The sequence below is a fragment of the Phodopus roborovskii genome, unplaced genomic scaffold (assembly GCF_943737965.1).
Source record: "Phodopus roborovskii unplaced genomic scaffold, PHOROB, whole genome shotgun sequence".
Classification (NCBI taxonomy): domain Eukaryota; kingdom Metazoa; phylum Chordata; class Mammalia; order Rodentia; family Cricetidae; genus Phodopus; species Phodopus roborovskii.
This window is the reverse complement of record NW_026126578.1, coordinates 1514963-1542253: the sequence shown is the minus strand read 5'-3', so window position 1 is coordinate 1542253 and position 27291 is coordinate 1514963. Positions and strand designations below refer to the sequence as shown.

Here is a 27291-nt window from a genome sequence, read left to right as displayed (position 1 = left end):
CAGACATGTTTCCTTTCAGATGCTAAGGGGCAATGCAGGTGATAGGAAGTGCACCCCATAGTAAGGGGCCAGACAGCCTGGGACTAAAACCCCAGCCGTGACACCGAGAGCTAGAGAAGGGTTGGTTCATCCTCACTGAGCCTTACTGAAGAGCTAGCTCCTTCATTTGCCACAGATGTGATGCCACACACTTCAGAAGGACAGTGAGAGTGTTTTGTCCCATGAAAAATGCACAGAGGATGGTGGGAAATGCCAGCAGTTCCAATGCTCTGCGGATAAAGAGCAGACTTCTTCCCAGGAGTGTGTGTAAGCTCTAGATTCTCTGTTGCCTCCTTTCCTTACCTTGCGCCACTCCCCCCTTGACTCACTAGCCATACACGCCTTCTCCAGCTGCACCCCTTACTTGTGGTTTTCCTCATGGAGATCAGAAGAGCTCCTCCCCCTGGGGCACTGCCCATTTCAGTCCCATCTTCCTTCACCCTGTATTTGGATGCCATTTCTTCAGTTCAGACCTGGGTCACTCTAATCTACAGCATGTCCCTCCGACAGACTTTGGGTGTGCATATGCTCAGATGTGCAGGTGTGTGCTAGTGTGTAGGTATGTATAAACATACATGCCAGAGTCAACTTGGGTACCATTTATCAGGCACTCTGCCCCTGTCCATTCCCCCTTTCTTTTGGGAGGCACAGTCTCTCATTGACTAATGGACCTTCAAGAAGGCCAAGAAAGCCCAGTCATCTACCTAACTCTGCCTTCCCAGCACTGGCATTATAATTCATGACACTACATCTGGATTTTTTATGTGGGTTCTGGGAGGTAGAGTGGGTCCTTGTGCTTGCAGGACAAATGCTTTATCAACTGCACTATCTCCTCAGCCCTGCCCACTTGTTTTAGGGCAAGCTAGAATCTGTAATTAAATCTATAAGGATCTGATTAGTGTCTCACCCACGTGGATCTTGAGCAGTAATCATGACACTTTCGGCCATCACTGGAAATCTAGTACCTAATAGGGGAACCTAGTAAACAGGAAGCACTCCACCATTTTTATTGCTCAGAACAGTGAGAACATGCCAACCCTGATACAGAGTGCATCCTCTGAAGGGCCAGGCCTTGCTGCCTGAGCCCCTCTGTTTCATTTGTTTACCTCTATTTGTGCCGTGTGCTTTGCATAGAACTCTAAAGCTTCATCGCCATCCACTTGGCCTCCAGGTTTCAGCATGGTCTGAAGTTCCTTGTTATGCCGAGCCAACTAGAACACAAGCAAAGAGAAAATGGGTGTCAAGGATTGTAAGAGCTGCTTTTAAACTCTAGCTTTATTTCTTTGAGACAGGGTCTCATGTATCTCAGGCTGGCCTTAAACTTGCTATGAAGCCGAGGATGACCTTAAACTTTTGATTCTACAGGTGTACATCATCACAACCAGGCCATTGTGCATGCTAGGCAAGCTCTCTACCATCTGAGCCACACCCGCAGCCTTTCTAACTCAGAGTTTAAAATGCAAAATGACCAGCAATAAGCCAAAGGCCAAGGTACCAACAGGCTCACTGCTTTGTGCTCAGCTCCGCTTTGCACAGAGGCTATTTTGGGAGTATGACATAAACGAATGGATGGCTTATACCCATGCAGGATCCCTGATTTTCTCTGATTTCTTAAGCCAGGCAGGAGGAACATGAGATTTTCTGTAAGCCTCCATTCTTGGACTATTCCGAAACCCTTTTGGATGCTAGATGCTGAGTATGGAGGTGATGTGGGACAGGGAAGTGTTTGAAATCCTTCAGTAACTATGCAGGGGCAGGGACCTGGCAGCTTCAGGCCTCTTGCCTTCATTGTGCTACACCCAGGTACCATATCCAAGTTTTAAAAAGGGCTAAGGAAAAGACATGTCAGTCTCCAGCTGGGCTGCAGCTTGCCCATCCCCACCCAAAAGCTGAAGGGTACACCAGTATACCCAAAGAAGCAGCAACTTCAAAAACCAAGCCACTTGGGAAGGGATTATGAAATATGGCATTTTGGTGTCAGGGCAGAAAGTATCACACAGAAAGGCAAACAAAAGGAAATTGTAAGGACAGGTTCCCACAGATCACCAAATATGATAGGCAAGGAGGCTCAAGAGCAATTCATTAGTATTTATAAAATGCTTAAGACGCCCTTTCAGCGGCTCCAGACAAAGAGCCCAGTGTCACTGCTCAAGGGTAGATGCGTGCACCGAGCATGGGGATTTCCAAGTCCCTGACCTCCCACACTGGGAAAATGGCAGAGTCCTGGAATTCAGCCCCTTGAGGCAGGTGGCCAAACACACCTGCAAGCCATGTTCATATGGGTACAACCAGTGCTGGGAGAAAGCTTTCCAGGAAGAGCCAGTCAGTGTCAGGGCAGCTCAGAATGCTGGTGGTGTCTAGAAGGGCAAGAGAGGGAGGGCTGTACCTGGTGAGCGAGGATGTAGATGTTGTGGCCCACGTTCCTGGGGGAGGCAGCTCCATCCTCACCATTTTCCCCATCCTCAAATTCTACTTCACCTTGCATGTAAGCTTTCTTGATCACCTCCACCTTAAGAGAAGGGACAAGAGAACAAATCTCCTGATTCAGGGAGTGACCCATGCAGGACTGGCATCTACAGCACTTAGTCAGCTGTCTCTACTAGTGGAGCAGACACTGCTCACCAAGGACTATAACTCATCCCCCAGACTTGGATACAGCCCCAGACTCCTTAGTTATAATGATGCCGGCAGTGAATACCAGTCAACCTTCATGGACAAGAGAAGTTCATTCTCTCTACTTGGATCCACTGACATTCAGTGGCTGGTTTATATCCAGAAGTTGACGGCAATTCTAAAAACACCTTGACAGGGTGCAAGGGGAGGGTTGGTGAGATGATGGTTCATGGGCTACACGGGCTTTGCCATGCAAGCCTGAAGACCCGTGTCTGAATCCTGGTACCTACAGTGGAAAAAGAGATCTTGGTTTTGATTTCTACGTGTGTAACTTTTGGGAATGTAGTACAATTCCTTTCTGAGTCCAAGCCCCCCAGGCTCTACGCCATGCACGAGCCACCATCACCTGCTGAAAACCTGTGCTCTGTGTCACACTGTGCTCAGTGCGCTCACATCTGTTAAAGTGTAATGCTCACAAACGGTTTATGAGGTCTCAGAAACTTCTGCTCCTTTATAGATGCGGAAATAAAGAGATAAAAGAACATTGCTAAGGTCATGGTTAATGAGCGAGGATTTGAACTTGGTACTCCCCTTCACAGCTGCCTACCTGACTCTAGGACTCCTCATAACCTAGTGGTATACTTCTTAGAGCATTTTACTACCTGTTGACTGTTCTCACTCACTTTGGTTCCCAGGCTGCAGGGGCTGGGGTTGCTTACACATCTCAATCTATTGCCTGGCTCTCAGCACATAGCACAGAGGTGACCCTGCCACGCTTCCCTAAATAAACATACCATTTGGAATTTAATAACTCAAACCCTAAGAATAAATATGCTCAGTTATACTAAGAATTAATCACTTCTTTTGATGATTCAGAAGGTATTGCAGCCTGGGGGCACTTGCTTCATCGCCACTAGCCATCATTTGAGACTTTCTCATGATCCAAGATGAAGCCTGCAGAGAGTCTCGCATTCGGTACCGACAGTGGCTCAGCTGCCAGATGTAACTTTGGAGATGAGATCCTCACCCTCTGAGCTTGTTTTCCCAGCAGTTCTGAAACCAAGCTCAGCACGGGTAGGTGTATGTACACATATGCATGTATATGTTCACACACAGATGTGTTCTGGATATCCAAACTTTCTTCCTATTTGTCTTCTTAGAACCCTGTTTACTCCAAGAAGACTTAAACCTTCCTACGATCCAGAATAATGTTCTCTAACCACAAGGGGGAAATCCAGGAGTTGGTGGCAGCCATAGTGAGGGGTTGTGACATTTCCTCTACTCAAGACAGTCTTGAAGAGCCAGGGCACATTCCTGATTCATAAGAGCCGAAATGGTTTCTATATAAAGGTCATTCTGATTATACTAAATAATGACGACCCTTAGATAGCCGATTACCCCAGTTACATAAGCTGTTATGTAAACGTGCAGAGACTCCTGTCTCTGCTGCGAACTTATTACCTGACCTCTGGGATCAAAGAGCCAGGCTGCTGTGAACTTTTATTTAAAGGAATACATAAAGGGACTTTGGTCTGGTCTCTACTGCACATTCAGGTCACTGGGAGGCAGGAATGTTTTAATGCCCTGATTTAAATCTGTCACTTACAGTTTATTTGCATGGGGGAAAAGTCCAAATAGACTCAACTCATATCACCCACCCTTTAACACTGCTCCATTCAGAGTTCCCACCACCATTTCCCAACATGCAAGTCACAGCCCATCATGAATGTTGCTCTTTGAAAATAAACCAGGTCATGTTTTGAGAACATTCAAAATAGACTCTCCTGTTGTTCAGACTACTGGCACCAAGAACAAATGCAAACTTGTAAGTCCTAAAGAGATGTGACAGGGCACTGGCTATGTGTGGTGGCACTCACCCGTAATCCCAGCATATGAAGTGAAATGATCATGAGATTAAGGGAAGCTTGGGTATAGCAAGTCATCATTTCAGACAACCAAGGCTGCCAGGGAATGGCGGCACCCCAGTACTTCGGAGGCGGAGGTAGAGGACCCAGAGTTCAAGGACAGCCTCAGCTACACAGTGTGTTTGAGGCCAGCCTGAACTACAAGGGACTGTGTCTCAATCTCCTACTCCCCCGAGCCCCCATACAACACCAAAACCCAAGAGCTGGGACTGCAGCTCAGTGGTAGAACACTCACCTAATAATCAATAAAGAGAAGAAAATGGCCCCCAGGTCATAAAGGTCAATGTGGCAGGTACTCTGCTAAAGGTCTGATGCAACTCTTGTGTTCTAGACTTTAAAACAGTCCTTCAGTGCAAACAATGTTACCTTCTCTTTTATAGATCAGGGCAGTGCAGCTCAGAGAGCCCAAAGAACTACCTGAGGTGGCAGAGTCAAAGCAGTGAGCTATGGACCTGAACCCAGACTCACCCACTGCACAGTTCTCAGTGAGCGAGCAGATGGGAAGGAAGCTTCCATGGGCTTGCTTGTGCTGACAGGACAAGGCGAAACACCCCAGGCCCACTGCCATACTTCCCTACCCAGCCATAGGTCTGGATTAAATGACCCTTGATACTTTTGATTGGGGGGATGTTTCCAGGAGCTCAAAGAAGCAGGTCCTTTAGTCTATCTCAAGCCTTGCTCTGAGGTACTTTGCTGCCACTGTCAAGGGATCAGTCACAACTCACCAGCTCCTTGGGCCTCATGTTGTACAGAATCCTCTCTGCATTTTCACTATCGTGCCTGCTTTCCATGATGGCCAGGAGTAGTTTCGAAGCATTGTTCTAAATGGAGAGAACCAGGAAAAGAAATATGGAGGAGCTGCCTGGGCAGCCGCCTAGACATGTGTACCCAGCTGTTGACATGGGTATACATCCTGGCTAGACCGACAGATCCACCCCACATTCCAGAGTATCTCCACAAGGCAGAGGGTGTGCTCCTCAGGACTTTAGAAGCATGTGTGTAGAGTCTGGCTTGGGTCTAAGAGGCCTGTATTTCTTGGACATGTATTATAATTTTGGAATCTTTTGACATCCCTGAAAACCCAGAACAGTGGTGAGAGATTGGGCAGTAGCACACTTAATAAGACACTGCCCCAGGACTGGTCTGTCAGCTAGTAAATCCCACAACAGTGCTAGCAGAAATAGACAATTTATATATGGGTATTTGTGGGCGTGGTCTACTCTGTGTATCTACAATGGACCCCATGGTCCCCAGATTCTCAGATGCTCAAGCCTCATATAAAATGGAATAGAATTTGTATATAGTCTATCTATATTGTTTGTCTACTTCATCTATATATTATTTGTAAGACCTGATACGGTACAAATGCTGGGTCAACACTCAGAGTATACCGTTTGGGAAGTAAGAATAAGGTAAAAGGTATATACATGCTCAGTACAGACACAATCTTTTTTCCCCTTAAATATTTTGTTATCCAATACTGTGGGTCAGAGATGACAGGCGATAAATATAATTTCTCCCTATCTTAAAATCCATTTCTTAATATCATTGAGTACATATGTTATTTGTAAAAGTGGCCCAGAAGAGCACTTCACATCCAGCAAGACATAATTTCCCATTACATTAACAATGTCCATGTGTCCACACCTGGCATTTCTTGGCTTAATTTCATTTGAGGCACCAGATCTGCAACTTACACACTTCTCTGTATACGGCTCTCAAATGTTTGTGCTTTTCTTCTGGGGATCGGGAATAGGGACGTGTCTCCTCTCCAGCTTGGGTCACAGGAGTTCAGTCCAGTGGCTGAGCTCTCACCTGTTTCTATCCCAATCCCCAGACTACTAAATTAATTGAAAAAGGCACTGAAATATCAACCAGGAACACATGGTGTCTCAGTCTATTGCAGACACTCGTCATGTATTTTCTGATAAATGATAGCCATACCAGAGCTTGAATGATATTCAAGTCAAGTATAAAGTATTTATCAGAAGAAAAAAAAATGTGCTAAAAAATTCCATTTAAACCATATGCTCAAATCAACTATGAGTTTGGACTCCCAGTTCTAAATACTAAAGGAAAAAATAAAATTAACCATGCAGTTTCTGGGGGAGTCTGTGTTACTGTCTTCCTAAGGCCTTGTTTTCCTGTGTTGCCCTTCATGCAGTACATGTAGATGAGCCTTTCAGCTGGCCTCTGGAGTTCAAGGCTTCTCACAGTCATGATAAGGTACTGATCTCACGGGTCTCAACATGCCCTAACGTGGGAACATCAGAGGACAAAATGTGCTCAGAGATGCTTACACATTTCCAAACAGCATCATACCTGGATGGGTTGCAAGTTCAGTTCTCAGAACTGAACATTTTGAGTCTTTGACATCTAAAAATCCCAAAATGGGACAAGAGTTAGGGGACTGGCTCATAGACCCTCAGGAGTGGTCTGTTAATTAAATAAACCCTTGAAGTCACCATTTAACTCCATAAAACTATTTCTACAGGGCATTAAATGCTAGGGCTGCTGAAGGGTTGGCAGCTACAGTCTCCCACTCATAACAATCCAAAGAACATTTCAGGAGTGTATGGGCATGTTCTTTTTTTAAGCTATCCTTCTGCCAAGTCAATGACAGAACAGAAAAAAGGTGCCTCCTGACTAAGTAAAAATTGATTTCTGGTGACACTTGAAGGGCTGAGTTCTACCATTTTTCAACTGCCCCCCCCCACAAGCAGCAAGATCAGAAATGATAGAGGAATGTGGTTTCTCTTCTCCCTCTCAACCCCTACTGGATTTCAGATTTCATTCTTGGGTACTTTTTAAATTTCTCAGTTCTGGTGACAGTTCTTCATTCCAGGTGACCTAACTGAAAAGCTGGTATTCTCTCCCTTCTTTGGAAAGAGTGAAGTTCTCCTTTTTAGGTCAGAATGTGCAATGTGGGTCATTTGTTCAGTTAAACAGAACTGTCTTTGGTATTTAGTTTCACAATACCCTGTCACATGCCAGGCAAAGCATAAATTGACTTTTCCCAAAGGCTGTCACCTCTAACTCTCAGTCTCCACTTGCCTTCAATTCTAACACGAGGTCCATCCGCTTCTTTCCCAGCGGGTTGATGTCATTGAGGATGAGGGCTGTGATGATATCGATGCCATTGGACTCGTGGGTGGCGATGCAATTCTGTGTAAACAGACACATACAACACAGACATTTATATAAATGCTGGCCATAAATCAGACGTCAAAGGGCAACAGGCTAAACTGCTATTTCAACACAATGCTTACCACTCCCATAATGTCATTTGGGGAGAGTGCAATTTTCCGTGAGAAAGTGGTAAAAATAAAAGATAGATGAAGATCTCTAGTTTCAGAATTAACAGTAAACAGTAGGAAAGTCCCCATATACTCTAACTGATAAATTGGCTGAGTCTAATCCAAATAGTGCCGTGCAATCGGCTTTGTTCTTATAGGAAAATATGGTGTGTGACTGATACCAGGATCTGAGCTCCTTTCCCCTTTAAAATTGTGTTCCATTCTCTCTCTGTCTCTCATCTTGTGAGTTTGGTTCTTCCACTTAAGGCTTAAGTTTAAAAAGCAAGCGTCTAGCTCAGTTTGCATGGTATCAAAGTAGATCAGCTTTCCCTGCGAAGGATCCCTGACTCCAGAACACACGACCCTAGTCTGTTCCTTTCCATTGGCCCTGGTGTGGCAGGAAAGCAAGCTTACATCCCCAGCTCCAGAACCCTTGCATTTCTTTGTTCTTTCTCATAACTAGAACTATCCCATCTCTTTCATTGGGGAAGGAAGTATATCTACCAAAATGTCCTCACACTAGGACTAGGGTTTTCACAGGCGATGAGCTGTCTACTTTAAACTCCTTCCCTTGGAGTGAATGTCCTGCCTTCCTCAACTAACTCAGTAACTCACAATTTCCCTGGCCTTGGGGCTTAGACTACCATTTCAAGCCAGGAAGGAACTACCATCTGGAGTTAAAAATCACAGTCATTATGGTCCTAAAGTGCAAACTCATAGAATCTTCCAGATGACATGAATGAGCAATGATTCTACTTAGGAAAAAGGAAAAACATTGGGCTCCACTCCAAAATTACACTTCTTGGGAGGTCAGTCAAGGCTAGCTGGTCTTTCTTTTCCCAGAAGTCCATGGTGTTAAATCTTAACTACAAATTTTTTCTTCTTCCAAATTGTTTCATAGGAAGCAAGTGTTTCTCTCTAGCTAGGTTTCGAGGAGTTTCAAGGAATTACTTTTTGATTTTTTTCTAGTACGTAGAACAGGTCACTCTTCTCAGATGCTAATTTAATTCCCAGTTTCTTACTTCGCCCTAAATATCCAGGTTATGAGTGGATATTTAAACCAAATCAAACTAGACTGAGCCAGCCAAGACATAGTCAAGCCCACTTATTCAAGTTCTGGATTATGAGAAAGCGCATGGAAACTTCTCCACTGCTGGAGAAGGGCCTCTGATCTTATGAGCACACTAAGATCGACAGGTACTTGTCATGTGTCTTCTGAATATGACTCTGTTAACTTTTCCAAATAATAAATATGTTTTGCTCTCATCCCAGACTGTGAACAGAATTACCTGGTTCTCGTGGCAAGGCCCTTGACAGTATTCAGTCAGACTCTCCAGGGTTTGGTTGATAAGTGCTACATTCTTCTCATTTATGTACAGTCCAAGGAGACCAAGCCCTCCAGTTGTACTCCCACAGATACAGTCCAGAAACTGCAGTGTCTCACACACCAAATTGTAGTTAGTCTTGTTATTTTGGCAACGAAGGAAATTCTACAATAGAGCATGAGAGAACAAAGACAAAGAGAAGAGGGGAGAAGAGGTCACTCATCCTGGTACTTTGATTGTCTCTAATACATTGGCATCCTGGACTGATCAGCTGCTATGAAGACAGGTACAATATGCGACAGATGAGTCTTCATGGCCCAGGGATGGCGAACCTGTGGCCTTGGTGTATGGCTACAACCGTGTGACCTCTTCTCTAATGTGTCCATGAGATTCAGGGAAGAAGGGATTCTTGTGGAGATGCACTTCAGGTTCTTTTGGTATGAGCTCTTGTATTTCCACTGACTCTTTTAACAAAATTAATCTATCTATCTATCTGTCTGTGTGTGTGTGTGTGTGTGTGTGTGTGTGTGTGTGTGTGTGTGTGTATGTGCACACGCGCACGCGCGCGTGCGTGCATGCTTGTGGGTGACGTGTATATTTAAGCCAGCGGTCAATGTTGGGTTAGCTTCCTTAACTGCTCTCTACTTTACTGAGGTAGAGTCCTTCAACAAACCTGGAGTTCACCTATTTATCTACAGTCAGTGGCACTAGGGACTCTTGTGTGCTAGGATTACGGTATGCACTGCTATGCCTAGCTTTTTACAGGAGTGCCAGAGATCTAAACTCTGGTCTTCATAGTTGCATGACAAGTATTTTACCAACTGAGCCCTCTCCCCACCACTTTGTTTATTTCTTCCTTTCCCCTTGCCTACCCCCTTGTCACTGGGTGGTTAGAGGGTTGTGGTTATATTTAAAGATGACAGAGTAGACTGTGTGCTGAACACACAAAACTAGTACTAAGAATGGTTCACCACAAAATGAGATGTTAGGGGTGGGCGTCATGGCTGGGAACTTAGCACAGAAGCAGAGAGCTTACTTAGCATGCACGAGGCCCTTGGGTCCATCACTGGCACTGAAAACAATAGCCTCACCTCTTCTACACACACACACACACACACACACACACAGAGAGAGAGAGAGAGAGAGAGAGAGAGAGAGAGAGAGAGAGAGAGAGAGAGAGAGAGAGAGAGAGAGAGAGAGAAAGAGAGAGAGAGTTTGGCTGTAGCTAGGTGCCAGGAAGAAAACCAGGATTACCTTGTTTGACCATTTCCACTACTAAATAAGGGGTGAGAGTGAGTAAATGTGTGTGTATTCTCCAAGAGACACACAGCAAGATCCTTCCTCAACAAAATACAGAAAGCAACACCTGAGTAACCCTGTAAAGCTATGGATTTTGATGAAAGGGAAATGTAGAGACTCCTGTAGTGACGTACAAATCAACTACAATATTCTTTATGGCTTGGAGTTAGAAAGTGGGCAATGTTCACACTAGAAATTGGAAAGGAAAAAGAAAGAAAGGCAAAGTGGACATAAACTTTGATGGGGTAATTAATTCCACTTCCATTCACAAAGTATGTACTGGCCATTCATGATAACACTGGTTCTAACAGTGGAGAAAGGGAAGCAACCTAAGTGCACACCAACTGGGGAGCAGCTAAAAACACATAGTATACCTGTAAGATTCCATATTATGAATTAGAAATATTGAGTAGGTTCTGGCATGCCAGCATGGGCAGATCTCTAGGTCATACTGTAGGTTACAAAAAAGCAGATTTATAATCATGCAAATTGCTGTGTAATATCTATTCAAATTTGTACCAAACGTTCCTAGACAGATTGTGTGTTGTGTGTGTGTGTGGGGGGGGGGATCGGGGAACAGCGCTCTGTGTATAGAATAGATACAACTCTTTTTTAGATACTTACTGTCATTAGGAAACTTACAAAGAGGATTTAGTCATGAATGACTTGAGCAACAGAAGCAGCATGAAGGCACAGGTTAAAAGTGGGTAAGCAGACAGATGGCTAACTCATCAACACCCCACCCCTCCAATTTAACCTCAGTCTTTTCATTCAACAGCACAGCTCCAGTTCTGGTGGGATACAGAGGAAGGACCGATTACTTAGGGAGTCCTACTCTGTGGGACTAAGTATAAGTGTCTGTTTTTTTAGAGGGCTCCAGGAAGGCAATGGAGGGTTTCAGCCAGTTTTTCCTTGCTATGATGATTAAAGGAAGGTACTGCCTGTCTAAAGGCCCGGCAGGGTAGAGGGTTCTCAGCCCAGGCATCAAAAGGATAGGGGTGCTTAAGATGCAAACTCACAGCATCCCCTCTGAGGCCCATTATGGTGACCATCACTGTTCCAAGTATGGTCCTCTCTGCTGCATGATGTCACTGGTCCAGTCACAGTGTCCTCTGGCAGCAGAGATTAACTCCTTTTCTCTAAGCACTCCACTTTCTTGCCTCGGGGGGCTCTCATACCGCATTCTCTGTGTCTGACACTCTCTCCTGACCTCTCTTCTGACTCTCTTTCCTTCAGGATACAGTGTAAAGTCCCTTTGTCCAGGAAGTCCTGCTTGCCTCTGAAGCACCCCCATCTTATGAGATGGGAGCTGAGAAGGACGCCTTTCTGTTCTCCATGCACCAGGTGGGCTGTGTGGGCTCCATGAGTGTCCCTCGGCAACACTCAGAACCACAGCCATAGCTCAGAGTTGCACACAGCTTACACAGGGCTGACTAATAGGTGCTTTGTTAAAACTGGTTGCAATAATCTGAATTCAAGTGAGTGAACAGAAAAAAAAAAAAAAAGGACAAAGAAAGTTACCAGTTAATAGGGTCCCATTGAAGGCCATCTCTCATGGGTTTTGCAGTGTCTACCTGGACTCTCCTCATCCTAACTGAGATCTATTTCCTCCTGTCTTTTACAAAATCAGACATACTTTTCACCAAGAGGCCCAGGGATGCACCCCTTTGTTCTGTCAGCATGAAGAAACCCTGGTCTTTTCATGAGGGCAAAGGGTGGATGAAGATGGGTCCGAGGAAGAGAAGGGTTTCAGGCCTATGCTCATGTAGCCTTTGGCCTTTAACCCGGGGAAGGGGAAGCTCAGGCCATGGCTCAGCAAACACTCAAAACCACACAAAGTGGTGAAAGGGCAGTCCTTCATCAGGTTTCTGACTAAGCAGGGCTTGTTCAAGGAAGCAGTGGTCCACCGAATTCAGTAGCTTTCTCTCCACTGAACATCTACCAACAGGAAAGTCAAGGTTATAAATATGACAAGAAGCTGGCATGAGCCCAGAGACCGCTGCCTTAGAAGGCTGGGGCTTCCGCTCTCTGAGCACATCTGTATTTCCTTGCAGCCAGGAGCTGACCACTCCTGCCTGGCAGCTATAAGAAAAATTGCCAGTACCCTACCATCTGCCCTGGTACTCTGCCAATGGGCAGCATCCTGAGTAGGTACATTCTACTTAATGGCATTTTGAGAACTGGTTTCTCACAAATTCAATGCCAGTGGAGCAGGCTCCCCCCCCCCCCCCCCCCCGATTTGTGGGGAACCATGCCTTTTCTTTTTACCATTTTTTAAACTGGTTTTTACATGACCACATTGGGATGAGTCTCATGATAGCACTTTCATACACATTGTAGGAGTTTTCAAAAGATGATTCTCACCCCCAATCAAAGCAGTGATCCAGGAGCACTACAGGGCCCTGCAGACACCTGAGGTTCCCAGGAATGACCCCTCCCCCCCATGCTCTCTAGGCTCCTATAAGATGTGGGCTGGGGAAGAAGGTTCTGGGACATTCTAGTTTCCACTCTCAACAGGGTAGTTTTGCTCTTTTCTGCTCAGCTCAGAATTTCTACACAAAATGCCCTCAAACAAATGATTCTATGGTTAAGAAAAAAGGTCTCTAGAACTGCCTAATAGCACTGGCCCATGACATGAAGGGGGTGTTCTACTCAAGGCATCCTCTGTTGTTGAGTTGGGAACTCAGCAAATATTAGCTGGGCAAACTCTTACAGCACTGAGCATGTTGTACTGCCATCTCTGATTGGCACTGGTGACTCCTGTTTCAGATACTCAGATCCCAGGGATGAGTGAAGTCTGGTTACTACTAGTGCTGGGTGCTGAACAGGTGGTCTCCAGTATGAGTGACATACGACCACACATGCACATAAATTGCTGCCACCTATTTCCTCTGTGGTGCCTGAAGTTGGAGGTGTCCAGTGACACCAAATGGAAGAACAGGACAGAGCACTGATCCCTATGCTTAGCAGCACATTGGGACCCCCTCCCAGCGCCCCCACCAGCATCACAAAGATGCTACAACTGAGCTGCCTGGGTCTAGATTCCTACCAAACACTATTTCCTTACTTGATCTCCCCCCCCCCCATGACCCATGAGGCACAGCTTGGAAGAGGGACAATTGACATCCTCATGAGACATAGGGATAACAGCCAATGAGACAATATCCAGACCTTGGAGATTTGGGGGAAGGAACGCTTTGTTCTACTTGAGCCAAGTCTCAGCTAACAGATCTGGGCCTAATGTGTCTAAGCCTGAAACAGTAAAACTTAAGCAGTGGACAACCAAAGGGTCAGCCAGAATCCCACACCAGATGGTAACAAGGTCAAGCACAGATTGTCAACATCTGACAGGGAACACTGACTGCCACGTATACCTTGCTATACAATGGATCAGCAGGACTACTGACTGCCATGAATACCTTGCCATGGCCAATGGTGGGTCTTTAGGGAGTTCCTTCACTTTTAGGTCTGATTCCCATTTTGCTAGTTGATGACCTCAGAACTTAGCTGATTTCCAAAGTTCAGGTCTTTAGCCCAATTAGATAAAAATAAAAACAATCAGAGGTGTTAATGCTGAAGACTTCTGCTAGTTCATTTCATTGCTCTGTATTACTCTTCAACAATGTCCTTTCTTTATGATGGAGGTTGGCTGGGGGAGCAACAAATGGGCCAGCCATAGTCACTTGGTGGATAAAGTCAGCAATGTAAACATTTAAAGGTGGTACCTTCCTCTTGTTAAATTTGGCCTGTATCAATTCCTCTTACATCATCACTATTTAAGCATATACTATCAATGCAGACGTGTTTGGCTTAGGAAGAGACAGCCCATCTAAGAGCTGTGCAGATGCACTTTGTCTTTCCATCCTAACACCACTCAAGCAAGGAGGGGTGGGTGCCCCAAGTTCAAGAGTTGACAGGAAAGCCCGGCAGTACACCAAGGACCACATGCTCCAGCATATCCCTTCTGAGTAGAGATTGGGAACAAATAGGCAGAACTGTGGAGCACACCCTCCGCCCTTTCTAAACAGTCTTTGTTATAAGAAAAATGCAAGAGAGATAACACCTTGTGTCTGTGTTAGAGTCTGGTTAATATCATAAGCTCTAGCTCCAAACTATCTAAGTTCAAGTCCAGCTTACTAAACTTCTAGAACACATAGTACACACTGATGAATATATGATCTACTAAAAGCTATAATGTCATTGTATAGCACACAACTATATTCAGTTAGATCTATTTATCTGATTTTATAAAAGTATCTACTTTATAAATATACTTAATAGTCTATTCATCTAATTATTACCTGAACATCTATTAGCAATGGTGGCAGGTTATGAGACATACATGCATAGGTACCTATGCACACTAACTACACATGGAGTCAGCATCCCTAATGAACGAGGTTGTGGTATTTGATCTTGTGGAGATACTGCTGAAGACAGGAAGGGACAGATCACCCATCTATATTTTCATTATTAGTCAATCAGAAAGTCAGTAATGCTGGATCTTCAGTTCAGGCAAGGTGGTCTAAGTGACAGGAGCTGAACCATGAGAAGAAGAGGGACACCATGACCCAATCTAACTCATACTCCCAACTATAGGTGTTGCGGTATCCAGGGACCTTGCCTACAAATGTTGGGACCTCCTGTGCTACCAGTCAATCATTCACAAATCACAGAGTCCTCCAACTCCAGGCTCTCACCAGCAAGTATCAGATTCCCCAACCCAGAATCCCCTCCTATAGGCCTCAGAGTCCTCACAGCCTGGCTTTGGACCTGTAGGTTTTTGGGTCCTCTCCACAGGACTTCGCATGCAGGGCTCCAGGTCCCCATAGCCTGACCTCTCTCTTGAAGGTCTCAGGGCCACCACAGCTCAGTCTCACCTGCAGGTCTCGGTTGTGGTTTTCACACAGGAGCTGCAGGAATCGCAGGATGGGCTGCATAATGGTGATGACTGCACTCATCTCTAGGTCATCCTTGGTTTTGTCAGTTGTAGCCTGGGTGCCCTCCCCAGACTGGTAATGGTCATCAGGGTCAGCCTCCCTCCGGAAGGTGGTGAAGGCTTTCCTCGTGGCAGCAGATGCTTCCAGGAGCTGATCCCGGACCTCTTCTGTTATCTGTGTTGTGGGCTCTTTGGCTAAAAGACAAACTTGTGACAGTCAATACTGCTACATTCTCAGAAGCTCTATTTCCTACACTCCAGAGGACAGGTCAGATACCCAGGTTCCTGCATTTTCTAAGGATCTGTAAGATTGGCAAAATCCATCCTGGATGCCAACAAGTCTCTAGACAGAATGAGTGAGGATGGAGTCCAGCCCTGCTAACTTGATAGTGCTCATGACATTTAGGTTTGTGTTATGCTGTGGAGTGACAGTGTTAGTAGGCTCTCCTGACCTTATAAACTAAGGCTCTGAGCCTCAGCTTCCTCCTTCATAAAAATGTGAGTACATCAGTGTCTTCTAGGAGGAGGCTCCCAAGAGACTTGATGGAATACTAACCACAACAGCACTTACTGTTACTGGAATGACAACTAACTGACCCCTTGCCAAATACCAAGATACCATGAGTAAGCAAGCACTCTGTGTGTATTATCTTATCTGGTCTAAAGAATAACCCTGTGACTCAACTGTGGCATCACAGATGGGAGCACAGACTGCATGGGCTCTGATGCTGGCTCACTGGTTTACAACTGTATCTGTGCCTCAGTTTCCTTATCTGTAAAAGTGCGATAACCATTTTATCTCAGTACAGAATTAACTTAAGCTTTATATGAACTGACCCAGAGAGGTAAAGAACTTTAAACTAAGCGTGGCTAAAGCCTAGATCTAGGAATGGCTCCCAAAGGCCCATGTGTTAAAGGCTTATGGGAACTGACAGAACCTTTAAGAGGTGGGGCTTGGGGGGAGGGGGAGTGTCCCAGGATAGGGGGATGGTGTGTCCCTGAAGGGGAGTATGTAACTTTCTTGTCTTTTCTGGTTTCTCCTGAGTCTCTGCCATGAGGTAAACTGAATAGTTTTATCCTCTGCTATGTGCTCTGGAGGTCATGTGTTTCCCCAAGGCAGGTCCCAAAGCAACAAGATCAAGACCTTGTTTTCTGGTGCTAAGTTTATATGCCTCAGGTATTGGTTACCACAACAGAAAGCTGACTAGAGTATGCCTGGTTCATAGTCAGTACTTGGAAGGTCTTGGTAGTTTTTTTTTCTTTCTTTTTTTCCTCCTCTTTATTCCCCTTCTAGACTGCTGATTCTTAAATAGGATGATTTCCCCCCTTTGTTCTTAAAACAGCAGCTAATTGGAAATGCCTGGGGACAGTTTTGGTTGGGAGTGCAGGTGTGCTAATGGCATCTAACAGGCTAAAGGTCAAAAATAGTGCTCAACATTCTATAGCCTCTGCAAGAAATATTCTCCAAATGTCAACTGTTACTTGATTGACAACTCTAGTACTAGCCTTGAGAAGTAAATCTCAGAGTGGTTAATTAATTTGCTCAAGGCTCTTTGACTCCTAAACTTGTGGTTTTTCACCCCCCCTCTGGGGGCATTTTCTGCAAGGAGATTACAGAGGAAAAGTTCACAGTTTGGAAAATAAAGTCACCTGACACATATATATATTCCTCAACTTTCTCTAACAATAAACAGAAAAGCACAGTTAAAAAAAATTATTCATGGATCTTAATTATGATTGTCAACTTGAGAGGATTTAGAGTTGCCATGGAAACGCACCTTAGAGTTTGTCTGTGAAGGAGCTTCTAGATTAGGTTAACTGATGTATGAGAAGAACAGCCCTGAATGTGAGTGGCACCATTTCCTTGGCTTGCAATGAGAACTGAATGAATGGGAGAAATGCTCAGCATCAGCAGTCACCACGCTCTGCTTTCTGACTGTGGGAGCCATGTGACCGGCTGCCTCACACCCCTGCTGCCATGCCTTTCCCCCACCAAGATGAGGACAATCTCAAGACATGGTCCTGAATAAGCCTGTTCTGCCTTGGGCTGCCACAGAAATAAGAAAAGTAGCTAATACAACCCATACTAATTAAAACGGTGCATCTGTAAGAATATTTAGGAATTAAGCATGAAGACCTTCCCAGGTGTCAGAGCCTTGTCTTGGCCATTTATAAGGAAGACATCGTAATCAGAGGTAGCTTTTTTCTCAAAGCCCTGGTCAGGACGCATCTTGGAACCTGGGAGTCATGAAGAGCATGCAGTATATAATAAAGGGCTCCTCTGCAGGCTCCAGTTCAAGGGACCCAAGAGCATTGTCACCTTTCTTCCGGGATGGGGCATCTCTGTCCACTTCATCATCTTTCTTCTTGTTTCCCAAGTCACTGGTGTTCACAGTCACTGTTGCCTTGATTTCCTGCTGGGCCACCTTCATTCTGTCATAAAAGACCTTGAAGAACTTCTCTGATTTCTTATCTTCCGTCAACCGGCAGAAAAAGGAATGCTGTCATGGAAAATAAATAAATAAATAAATAAATAAATAAATAAATAAATAAATAAAAATAAAGCCCGACAGATTCTCAACACTGTGATGAGCCCTCCAGACAGACTCATTTAAGACCCCAAATTAAATGGAGATCCCAGGCAGTCACTAGCTTCACAAATAATTGAGGACTAGACAATGGCTAAATATTACTCCACATGTTCATCCTCTGGAGTTTAAGACCTGAGCGTTTCAACATGGAACCTTCCAAAAAGCTGCTGAACTTCGAGCAGCCCCTCCTTCCCTGCTGGACAGAGTCAGTGGAGAACCACTTCTCTCATCTCTGTACAACATACACAACAAACAAAAATGGAAAGCGTTTCAGTGATTATTGCAGGGAGGTCACTGTCCCAAGTCTTCTCCATGTTCCTATGCACATCCCTATAAAAAAACAAGTGGAAATATGCTGTCTGCTCCATAGGGCTTATTCATAGGCAAGGATGACCTGGAGCACACAGGCCAGATTAAGATGTGCAAGTCACAAGTGCTCAGGAAAGCATTTGATTACATGACAGGAGCTTAGATGAGGGCGGCGGTGGGTTGGAGCAACCTCAAATTCTTCAAGAATAAGATAGGAAGGAATTGTTAGATGATGTTTATAATTACCAGGTAGCTTGCCTCTTGGATGTACATTTGTTTTTGGCCCCATTGCAAGCAATAGTGTATACTGTTGATGTGAAAACACAATATGGTGTCTTTACTTCATTTATGAGTGTTCATTTTCACTCTCTTGCAAGAACCACACTGCTGTGAGTTATTTACATAAAAATACAATACGTTCATTTCCAAAGGGCTGAGACAAAGTTCCAGACAATGTATTTTCTATTCTCGGAGCTCTTTGTCTCAGTTTCATACCTGATTCTGGCAAGATGGGAGTTCCCACACAGGAGAGCCCTTGGCCTCCAATGCTGGAAAGCACAATAACCTTCCTTTCAGTCCCCAACCCCCTAACTCCTCTAGCTCTTACACGTGTGTCTCTCAAACCCTCAACTCAGCAAACACCCCACAGAGCTACGGAGCTTCCATCTCTACTAAGCAGTTGCAGTTACCCTTGCTCTTCTGGCCACTGATAAACCACAGTAGCCAACATCTGTGTCCAATTCACTCATGTACTTTCTTGCTCACATCCTTTCTTCTTGCTCATCATTCTTGACTTCTGGTTCACTCTTGTATACAACACCGAAGCTGCCCCTCCTTGGCATACTCTCTGGTTCTGACTTTTCCCTTCCAATCATTCCTGAGTGTCTAGCCCTATTTCTACCTCTTTGACCTTTGTGTTCATTGAATCCTCTAAGACCCTGCCCTTTCAACTAAGTTCACTTCTGGGGTTTCCTCCACTGCCCTTTACTGCCTTTCAATTTCTTTCTGGTTTCTTCTCATTTCATCCAGTCACCCTCCTGCATCTGTGAACCTGTCCCCAGCTGGGCAATGTGCCAAGTACATGAGAAACAGGAATGAACTCAAAAGGTGCTGAATACCCACCCACCATGACACTGGCAGCTTGATGAGGAAAAGGCACAGTAACTCAACAACTGCCCCAATGATCACCTAAAGAGTTATCCTTTTGCCCTGAGAAAGAGATCCAAGGGTCCCTGAGAAAGAGATCCAAGGGTCACCTGGAAGACAACTCTATGGTAGACACTAATTTCACTGCCTCTTTCTCTCCATAGCTAGGCCCTCTTCATCTTTTGGTTGCACCACCAAGGTTACTTCCTTTCTTAATGAAGGCATCCCTACACAAAGTCAAGGTCAACTGCTTCTGTTCAAATGCCCAGTTCTGTTCTCACTGGAATTAGATGCTCTGAAGTCTCACTGTTGTATTTCCTGTCCATCTGCTCGCTGCCTGTGCACAAGTATTGTAAGGTTCATGAAGGCAGGTGTCTTAGCCTGGTGACCGACAGCCACCACTACAGTACTTTGATAAGGCTGAACACAGAGTAGGCACTCCACAGTCATTTGACAGAAGAAAGTCAAGAACCTTATGTTCTATTTCTTCTTTTGATGAGCTGTCCTCAATGGGATCTTTCTGACATTCAGCAAACTTGACACAAATAAATACCATCCAATAAATACATTCTGGAAAACTGCTTAAATATCAGAAACCAAGTTCTCATGGTTCCCCTCAGTTGGAGCCAACACATCTACAAATAAAATGAGCCATGAGCGGATACAGAACCAAACCACAGCTGCTTAATTCCTGGGAATGGCCTTCCAATGGACACAGGCCATATGACACCTTCCCACACTCAGGGTCACAAGGAGAGGGTGCTCAAGGGAGACTGCTGGGACTCACTTCAAGGCAGGAGAATTCATACAGTTGCCATACCAGTTTGGGGCAACTTTAAAAGTGTCTGGGGACAACCTGGTCATTAGAAAAAACAAAGTACTTCAACTAAAAAGATATATAAATAATATAAACAAATGAAGCCTGTCATCTGTCTCCCCCAACAGTGAGGGGCAGCACACAGCTAGCTAGCCTGCTGTAAAGCACAGGGCTCAACATCCGGGGGGTGGGGGTGGGGGGAAGGACCCAGCTGATGTCAGCTGATACCTACAGGGTAAGGGAAGCTCTCCTGAAATGAGAGAAGGGCAACGGCTTCTGTGTATGTCTGCAACTGGCCACTCTGTTTATTTTATATTATTTATATCAATCCTTGGTCAGCTCCTCAAGGATCCGAAATAGCTTTATGTAGAGAACAGGAAAAAGACAGTGACTGCAGCAGGCGAGAGAGATGCACACCCCCTACCCACTGTTTCAGCTATGCATTTCCTCATCAACAGGAGAAGTACAATCAGTGCCTTGTGGGAAGCTCTTCACGAGAAGGCAATGCAAGGTGTGGGGCTCAATCACAGGTCCCTCATACACTTCCGCGTGTCTGTCTACCCAGGTGAAAGGGCCGCCACTGTGCAGCCCAGGAAAACTGCCTGGCTTTGGCTCCACTACCCAAGGTCACTCGAGAATGTATCAGTCTCTGATGTCTTGCTCTCTTCATCTGCGAAATGAGTACAGTAGTGCGGTGGCCTCAAAAGTCCTACAGACAGGTTGAGAGCCATCCTCACAGGAGGTCAACGTCACTGGCTTCTTTACCAGGTGCCAGGAGGAAACCTTTTGTTCAGCATCTTAACCAGGGACCTGCTGAGTATTAGTTCTTAAGACCCTAAAAGATAGTACACGATAAATACTTTAGCATGCCCCGGACACTGCCACTAATTAGGAAGAGTGTGACCTCACCAGGACATCCAGGGGGAATGGTTTAGGGTACAATGGAGCCCAGGCTCAGGCTCTCAGAAAGACCAAGTTACACAAAGACAGCTTGAAGAAGACTTCCGGTCTCTCAAAGGAAGTGATGGCATCTTCTGTAAGAAGAGAAGTGAATGTTGAGGGCAGAGAGAGTGGAGAAGCAGAGTGTTCTACAAAATAGTGAGATGTGTCATGTGGAGAGGACAGATATGAAACCACTCAGGGCTCTGGGACAACCTGGTGGGGCCAGCTAGCAACATTCACATGTCTTCTCCCTGGTGAGATACAGACATTAAGAAACTGGGCCCTTCTCACGCCTCACAGTTCTGCTGACCTTCATTAAACCTCTTTCTGAGGTAACCTGTCCCATGCTGCTAAGAAGGGAGAGGAGGTATGGCTTATTATATGTGGGGCTGAGGGGCAAACAGACACACAGCCCCCAGAGCCCCAGCCCTACTTTGTCTCATGTACTCTTTCTTCCCTGAACCTATTTCAGTGAACTGTTTCTTCCCCCAGGCCAAAAGCTGTCACACAGAGACTTTACTTTTTCTGAATCCTTCCCTCCATACCACCTGGCAGGTGTCAGGGAACCAACCCTTTGATACAAATCTACCCCAGGGTAAGAAACACTAGATGGCAACAGAAATCAAAATGGCAGTAGTGATGGGATGTGCTATGAAGGGGAATAAGATAATGCTCCAGAGAAAGGAACCGTCTTGATGAGAGTGGCAGCTGCACAGATAATTATGGCAAACAAGGGGCTTCTTGAAGACATCCATATCCTCATCCCTGAATCCTGTCAGTGTGCCTGTACCTTACACTAGGAATTAATGTGGCAGACATGATTGCTAACCATCCAATCTTCAACAATGAGACAACCTTGGGTCACCACAGGGACCTGCTGTCCTCACATGGGTACTTCAATATTGGAGGAAGGAGGCCAGGAGATAGGGGGAGAGCAGTGATATGAGGAGTCAATTCTTGCTGTTATGTTGAAAGGAACAGGCTGGGAGCCTAGCTAAGAAGTGTAATCACTTTGTAGAAGCTGCAAACAGCCAGTAAGGGGAGTGTCCCTGGAGCCTCCATCTGGGAACACAGCCTTGCTAGTAGAACCTCGGCTGAAATCTAGAAAAGATTCATGTTGAAATTGTAAGATAGTGAATTTGGTAACTCAAAGCCTCTAGGTGTGTGGCCATCTGTTATTGTAGCCATACAATAGGTGTAAAAACATTTATAAATCTAATCAGGTTCCATTCTTCAAATCTGTACGTATAACTGTGGATAAAAATTGCACCACACTGAAGAGACAAGCCTGCTTTGGTTCCAGAATGCTAGGGAACTTTGGTAACGTATACAGATGGGGCCACTTTCAGAACATCCTTGGTCACCCAAGGGAATGGCATCTGCCAACCCCTCACTGACCTGTCCTCACCCTTCTGTTATGGATGCCAAAACCCTTTTCATAGATGCTGTCTCATCAGCATCTGAGGAGACTGCCAAGATAGATAGCATCATTCAGAAACCCAGCACATTGCACACAAAGAGCTAGGGTCAGAGCAGGTCAGAGGCTTATGGCAGAGCCACAGAAAATTCTCCACCTCTTTCCCAACAGGAAGATGGCCTTGGTGGGCAGGCATGAATAGAGGCTTGGAAAGCAGAGGAAACAGGGCTTGTTCAGGGGCAGCTGCTCACTGCCAAGCTGAGGCATGAGGTATGGCAGGTTTGCACGTGACAAGCTTGAGGGAAGGAAGTGGGGTCAGGAGTAGGGTGAGGAAGTGGCTACAGGCCCCAGCCATCTCCAGGCAGCAGTGTGGGGTGGGGGCTGGGTTGGGGGTGGGGATGAGGACAGCCATTAGCCAAGGTTCAAAACAAAACAAAGGGGAAGAGAATTCTGATCATGGCTGGAGCTGGGAGAAGCTAGCAGGACCTAGTTTCTTGTCAACATAACAATCCTGCTCTCTCCCCTCCCCAAACGCCATTTTTTGAAAAGACACCTTATGTAAGAGAGGCAGGCATAAAGGATCCCTTTGAGATGGTGTCAGAACCACCCAAACACCTCTTGGAACTAACACAACATTTACAAAATACCCATTTAGCTACCCCCCTCACATTCTACAAACGCAGAAACTAAGGCTCACACAGGAAAAGATTTTTGTAAAGGTCTCAAGAAGACCCTTCCAATAAAACTCTTGTATTGGTTAGTTTCTTGTCAACCTGACACAAGCTAGAGTCACTGAAGAGGGAAACTCAGCTGAGACTTGGATGCAAAGCTAGGGGCATTTTCTTGACTGATGATTGATGTGGGAGGGCCTAACCCACAGTGGGTGGTGCCACCCCTGCCCCTGAGAAGTTGATACTGGGGTGTGTAAGAAAGCAAATAGAGCAAGGGTATAAGGAACATTCCTCCATGGCTTCTGCTCAGTTTAGTTCTTCAGGACCACAAAAGCATGTGGCTACAGAGTCCTACCTGATGCTCTTATTCTATAATCACTGGCTTGTGCACAGGTTTCCTATCTGGAGCTGAGTGTGATGGGTGCCAACCCACTGAATGAGATGGGTCTCAGACCAAAAGAATATTACATTTACCTGCTACTGTGATTCATCTTGAAAATAAAACTGTTGCTTAATTAGTCTGTTGGCCACCTGTTACCTCCACCGATATCTTACTAAGAAATGTAGCCTGGCTTATGTTATGATAAGAGGTGCCTGAGGTTAGGGTTCAGCAGAGAGTGGAAGTATCTTGCAGAAAGCAGGAAGATAGCTGCTGTAGTGTGATGGAAACTTTTTTTTTTTTTTTTTTTTTTTTTTTTTTAAGGATCAGAGGTGACATCCCTAATTAAACTGTGGGCCTAAGGTCTTGAAGAAAACCATCACATGACATAGAGGCCTTTTGCTATAACCTGGACACATAGCCAGGACAATAAGTGAAGGGGGGCAGGGCAGAGCTCTTCCTCATCAGAAAGGAGGTACCAGAGCTCAGAATTGAAGAGAGGCAGGCTTTTGGAATCCACTATCAAATGGTGCTCACTCCCTGGAAAGTGAGCTATCCTCCTGTGCCTGCCCAGACACTGGGCTGCTCAGTTTGAAGGAGCCCCTTCGTGGACATCTATCTCAGCTAAAGGATAGGGAATGGCAGGAAGGGAGATGCCTGTGATACAGAGTTGTCTCCTCCATGGAGTGGCCCAGGTCCAGGGGTGGTGGTGAGACTTTGATCCTTCTCCAAAGAAACCATTTACACCTTGTGATGCCACTTTCTAGAAGCGCACACACTGGACACCAAGAAAACACAGAAAGGGATTTTTTTTTTCATTTTACTGCTTCACAAGACATGACCCTGACTGATACAGCCATGACGTTGTATACTCGGCATGGCTCACTTATCAGCTGCAGAATGAATTAAGTCTTTGGGCTAAGTCCGAGAATTTGAAAAATGTTGGCTGAGCAGTGAGCCAACAATGGTGTTTCCAAGAGCCATACTCTTTGCTTTACTCTGGGGCTTGAGGGGCATCCTAACTGAATGTCTGCCTTCCCCAATGGAACAAAGTAATGGTAATGGCTATGTACCTGTGATTAACTGAGACCCTTTCTGTAAATTATACAGTAGTCAGCAGTAATGGAAGGATGCCAATTTGCCAAGCATTGCCCAAGTATGGCACAGGTAGATGCCATTATTATACCTACAGACAAAGAAACAAGAGCTTCCAAGAAGTTATATAACTTGCTAAGTCTCTCAACTAGTTCTTGGTGCCCCCACAATTAGCCTGGCAGATTCTGACACTCTAGCCTTCCACCAATGCTTTGTTAAACTTATCTCTGCTGAACAGGAGTCTGTCACAGTTTGGATCCCTTGCAGCTTTTTATAAGCCAGCCTACCACTATCCTCAACTCTGTCAGGGAAATAAACATAGACCACTATCATGGTGAAGAATGGAACCTGCACAGGGAACAAGGAGGCTTAATACATTTGGTAACTATGACTCCTAAACAATCCCTTTCTGGCATTTGAGAGTTTGCCAGGGCTGGGGCTTTTAAGCTCTCAGCAAACAACTGTCATACAATAACTGCTGTAGGACCTGAGTCTTTTTCTTAGAAACCAAGGATAATGATCACAAGTCAAAGATCAGAAACCACAAGGCGAAAAATTTACACTTAATTAGGCACACCCGCCGTGGCGAACTGGAACTCAGAAATTACAATTTGGCCTTGGCTCCTCTAACCAATCTGTGGTTTTAGATTTTAGGAATCCTGAGGATTCCTTATCTGCCTGGTCTTCATCACATAGAGGCTGGGTGTCCATCAAGGTGGCAGTTATAAAACTGTGAAAAATGACCTAACTCCTACTGTACCTGATGTAAATGCCTGGTCATATTGCTACCTAACAGTAGTACCTGTGTCAAAGGGAAGGCACTTGGATATAGGAAAGGTGGGTCAATGGGTAGTATGTGAGGATCAAAATCTCCTATTCAAGTAACATTCAGTGACATTCACATATGGTATTGGTAGCTCAAGATAGTTCAAAACTGAGAGCAAAAATATAGTAAATAGCAATTCCCAGTAACTGTAACAATGCAGGAAATAAAAGTAAAATCAGAGCTAGACTATTACTAGTTATAGAAACCATTCTGATTTTGTAGATATACAGCTAAGCACATTAGCTTCCACTTCTTAAACGGAAATACCTCCAAAGCTAGACTACAAGCCTGATATCAGGCCTGCCTTCCTAGTCAGTCCTAAGTGGTTCTCTCTCTTAAAAAAAGATTTAATTGTAATTATGTGTATATGTGTGTCTGTCTGTAGGTATGTGTCCATGAGTGCAGGTGCCTGCAGAGGATAGAAGAGAGTGTTGGGCCCCTGAGAGCTGGACATATGGGTAGTTGTGAGGTCATTAACATGGGTGCTGGGAACTGAACTTGGGTCCTCTGCAAGAACAATATGCTTGCTAAACCTTAAGCTAAGCTATCTCTGTAGCACCTTAAGTCTTTTACATGAACTTTTCTCCAGTATTTCCAAGAGAGACAAATCAAAAGAGAATATTTCCCTTTAAAAAATAGTCAATTTTTAAACTGGTGGCATATGCCCTTATTCCCAGCACTCAGGAGCCAGAGGTAGATACATTTATCTATGAGCTCTATGATACCCTTATCTACCTAGAGAGTTCCAGGAGAGGTAAAGCCTGTCTCAAAACAAACAAACAAATAAACAAATGAATAAAATCATTTTTTTTTTGTACTTTTTGATGGGTTTCAACTAAACACCTGTAGCTCTCACTTTACCAAGTTTTCTGAGACTGTTTCTGGCTTGAATGAGCTAAGAAATAAAAGCAACGAAGAAAACCAAGGGTGCAGGGGAAACCAAAAACATTATCAGTTTCAGGCTTTGCCAAAGCTCTGATGGCTTAAAGGTGTTCACCCATTTTTGATTATTCTGCCAACGAAGAATGGACAAAGGACATGGTAAGACCCATCATTGACTTCTGATACCTGAGAGAAAGGGTTAAAGGATTCACTTGGCTCCTGGTCTTCAGGGTCAAGGCGAAAACAGACCTTTAATGATGCTTTTCTAAGTAAAATAATTCATCTTTTAACCAGCAGCCAAGTCCACCCTGTCCTGAGATGCAGGATGCTGAAATGCTCTCTCCTTGGCCTGTCTTTCAGTGCCCACAGGAGCTAGCACTTGCTGGGAGATTCTGCCCCATCTTCGCAGCACAGCACACAGATCGCCATGCAGATCAGAATAGGAATAGTGTCATACATATTCATCAACAACATCTCAGCCAGCAAAGTACACTTACAAAAATTAGGCCGGGCAGGCACAGTAGCATGCTGCAACCCTGCAATTCCAGCACTCAGTAGACTGAGGCAGGAAAAAAAAAAAAATCACACATAATTAGATATCAGCCTAAACTACATAGTGAGAACTTGCCTATACATAAATAAAATAAATGGATGTGATGTCTTTCAAAGCAACTGACTATACAGGTATGCCAGCAGCAATCACTCTTCTTGTAAGATTTAAGAGTTACTCAAAAGGATTTCAGAGACAAAGCCACTGCTTTGGAGAACCCTGTGCCTCTG

The 27291-nt window shown here is 44.9% G+C and overlaps 1 protein-coding gene across 10 annotated transcripts in view; it reads right to left on the bottom strand.

Moving 5' to 3' along the window:
• Positions 1–27291, bottom strand: part of Itpr1 (inositol 1,4,5-trisphosphate receptor type 1) — a 332548-nt gene that overhangs the window by 58812 nt on the left and 246445 nt on the right. For all 10 annotated transcript variants that reach the window (XM_051203747.1, XM_051203749.1, XM_051203751.1 and 7 more), the window contains 7 exons: positions 17757–17937; positions 15378–15631; positions 9163–9363; positions 7632–7742; positions 5303–5398; positions 2426–2548; positions 1146–1250 (listed from right to left, as the gene is read on the bottom strand). In XM_051203747.1, the coding sequence (XP_051059704.1) occupies positions 1146–1250; positions 2426–2548; positions 5303–5398; positions 7632–7742; positions 9163–9363; positions 15378–15631; positions 17757–17937 (1071 nt within the window). The remainder of the gene's footprint in view (positions 1–1145; positions 1251–2425; positions 2549–5302; positions 5399–7631; positions 7743–9162; positions 9364–15377; positions 15632–17756; positions 17938–27291) is intronic.